At 36.8% G+C, this 2,064-nt stretch overlaps 1 protein-coding gene across 1 annotated transcript in view; it reads left to right on the top strand.

Moving 5' to 3' along the window:
- Positions 1-902, top strand: part of LOC131345772 (protein FAM177A1-like) — a 5,948-nt gene extending 5,046 nt beyond the window's left edge. The window contains exon 5 of the mRNA XM_058378828.1: positions 233-902. Within this exon, the coding sequence (XP_058234811.1) occupies positions 233-586 (354 nt within the window). The 3' untranslated portion in view covers positions 587-902. The remainder of the gene's footprint in view (positions 1-232) is intronic.
- Positions 903-2,064: the final 1,162 nt, after the last annotated feature.

The following is a 2,064-nucleotide window of genomic DNA, read 5'->3' as shown; positions in this document are numbered from 1 at the left end:
ATGTATTAGCATTATTATTTCATTTCTTTTCATTTCATTTATTTTATTTTATTTTATTTTATTTTATTTTATTTTATTTTATTTTATTTTATTCATTTCTCTTTTCTCTTTGTCTTAGTTCTTTTTTTCTCTCTGTTAGGACATTTTCCTGATTCATACAAGGTTCTTCATCAATTCTCTCTTGCTCTCGTTCTCTCTCTCTCTCTCTCTCTCTCTCTCACTCATCCCCCAGAAAGAGAATGAAGATGGGGCTTCTCCTGTCTTAGAGGAGGCCGAGTCGCATTTTGAGGAGAAAGTAAATGGAGAGATGCAGGAGCAGAACATCGGCAACACTAAACTTGATGACACAGAGAACCTCAACAGGGAAACTTCTACTGAACCTGAGAACCTCCACGCTGAGACACCTCCTGAGGCAGAGAACCTCAAAACTGAGACGCCTCCTGAAGCGGAGAACCTTGAGGCTAAGACTCCTGCTGAACCCAAGAACCTCGACACTGAGACTCCTCCTGAACCCAAGAACATTGAGGCAGAGACTCCTCCTGGATCTGAGAACCTGGATGCTCCAGTTCCTTTACAGAGCCTTTAGCCACCTTCAGGTCCAGCACTGAGTTCTCCAGGCTGAGGTTCCTCCTGCAGCAGCACTTACAGCACTAATCTGAACACTTTCCTGTTCTTCTCGTCTTTAATATCAGCTGCTTTACTCACTTTAACATCATCATGGAGTGAATTTAAGGGTTTTAGTTGAGACTGAAATATTGATGTACTGATTTAATACTGTACTGAGTTTATATTTATAGTTCTCTTATTTATTCACTGCTCTGAGCCTTAATTTCATGCACTAAAGTTTCTACTGGGATTTATAACTTATTTAATAGTTCATATTATTAATAATAATAATATTTTAAGATGACTATAAATTGTTAGAGTATTTTTACATTTTTTTATTTAACACTGGAATAAATGTTTAAGATTTGGGAAAAATTTGCATCAGCATTTGCTTCTGTCACATATTTCAAATACCGGTAACTGGAAGCTATATATATATTTCACCTTTTTGTTTTTATATTTTTCCTTTCTTTCCTCAATTTGTTCTTTCTTTCTTTCTTTCTTTCTTTCTTTCTTTCTCTCTTTCTTTCTTTCTTTCTTTCTTTCTTTCTTTCTTTCTTTCTTTCTTTCTCTCTTTCTTTCTTTCTTTCTTTCTTTCTTTCTATTTATTGATCAAAGAACCAGCACTGTGGATCAGTAGCATGGTGTTGACGTGTGTAATTGGAACTGAGGTGAGTTTTCTCCAGCTTTCCCCCAGTTGAGCTTTTATTCTGACAGTCAGCAGAGTAAAGAGTTGGAGGTTGGAGGTTGGAGGTTGGTGGTGCTGCAGAGAGATGGTTCATCTCCGCAGCCACGCCCAGTGAGAACAAGGCCGTGCTTCAGACATCATACAATAGGCCATTGAGCGGGTGATGAACCGCTTCAACTCACATCTCACTAAAAATAAAGCTCATGCAGATCGCTTGGATTCATTACAGGAATATTATAAGCAAATATTGCACTGTTTACACTCCAAACTAATTTCTTTACACATATACAGGTTAGTGTAGTTATACAGGTTAGTGTAGTTATACAGGTTAGTGTAGTTATACAGGTTATACAGGTTAGTGTAGTTATACAGGTTAGTGTAGTTATGCAGGTTAGTGTAGTTATACAGGTTAGTGTAGTTATGCAGGTTAGTGTAGTTATACAGGTTAGTGTAGTTATACAGGTTAGTGTAGTTATGCAGGTTAGTGTAGTTATACAGGTTAGTGTAGTTATGCAGGTTAGTGTAGTTATACAGGTTAGTGTAGTTATACAGGTTAGTGTAGTTATGCAGGTTAGTGTAGTTATACAGGTTATACAGGTTAGTGTAGTTATACAGGTTAGTGTAGTTATACAGGTTAGTGTAGTTATGCAGGTTAGTGTAGTTATACAGGTTAGTGTAGTTATGCAGGTTAGTGTAGTTATACAGGTTAGTGTAGTTATACAGGTTAGTGTAGTTATACAGGTTATACAGGTTAGTGTAGTTATACAGGT

Source organism: Hemibagrus wyckioides, linkage group LG25 (genome assembly GCF_019097595.1).
Source record: "Hemibagrus wyckioides isolate EC202008001 linkage group LG25, SWU_Hwy_1.0, whole genome shotgun sequence".
NCBI lineage: Eukaryota > Metazoa > Chordata > Actinopteri > Siluriformes > Bagridae > Hemibagrus > Hemibagrus wyckioides.
This window is presented reverse-complemented; position numbering and strand designations above follow the sequence as displayed.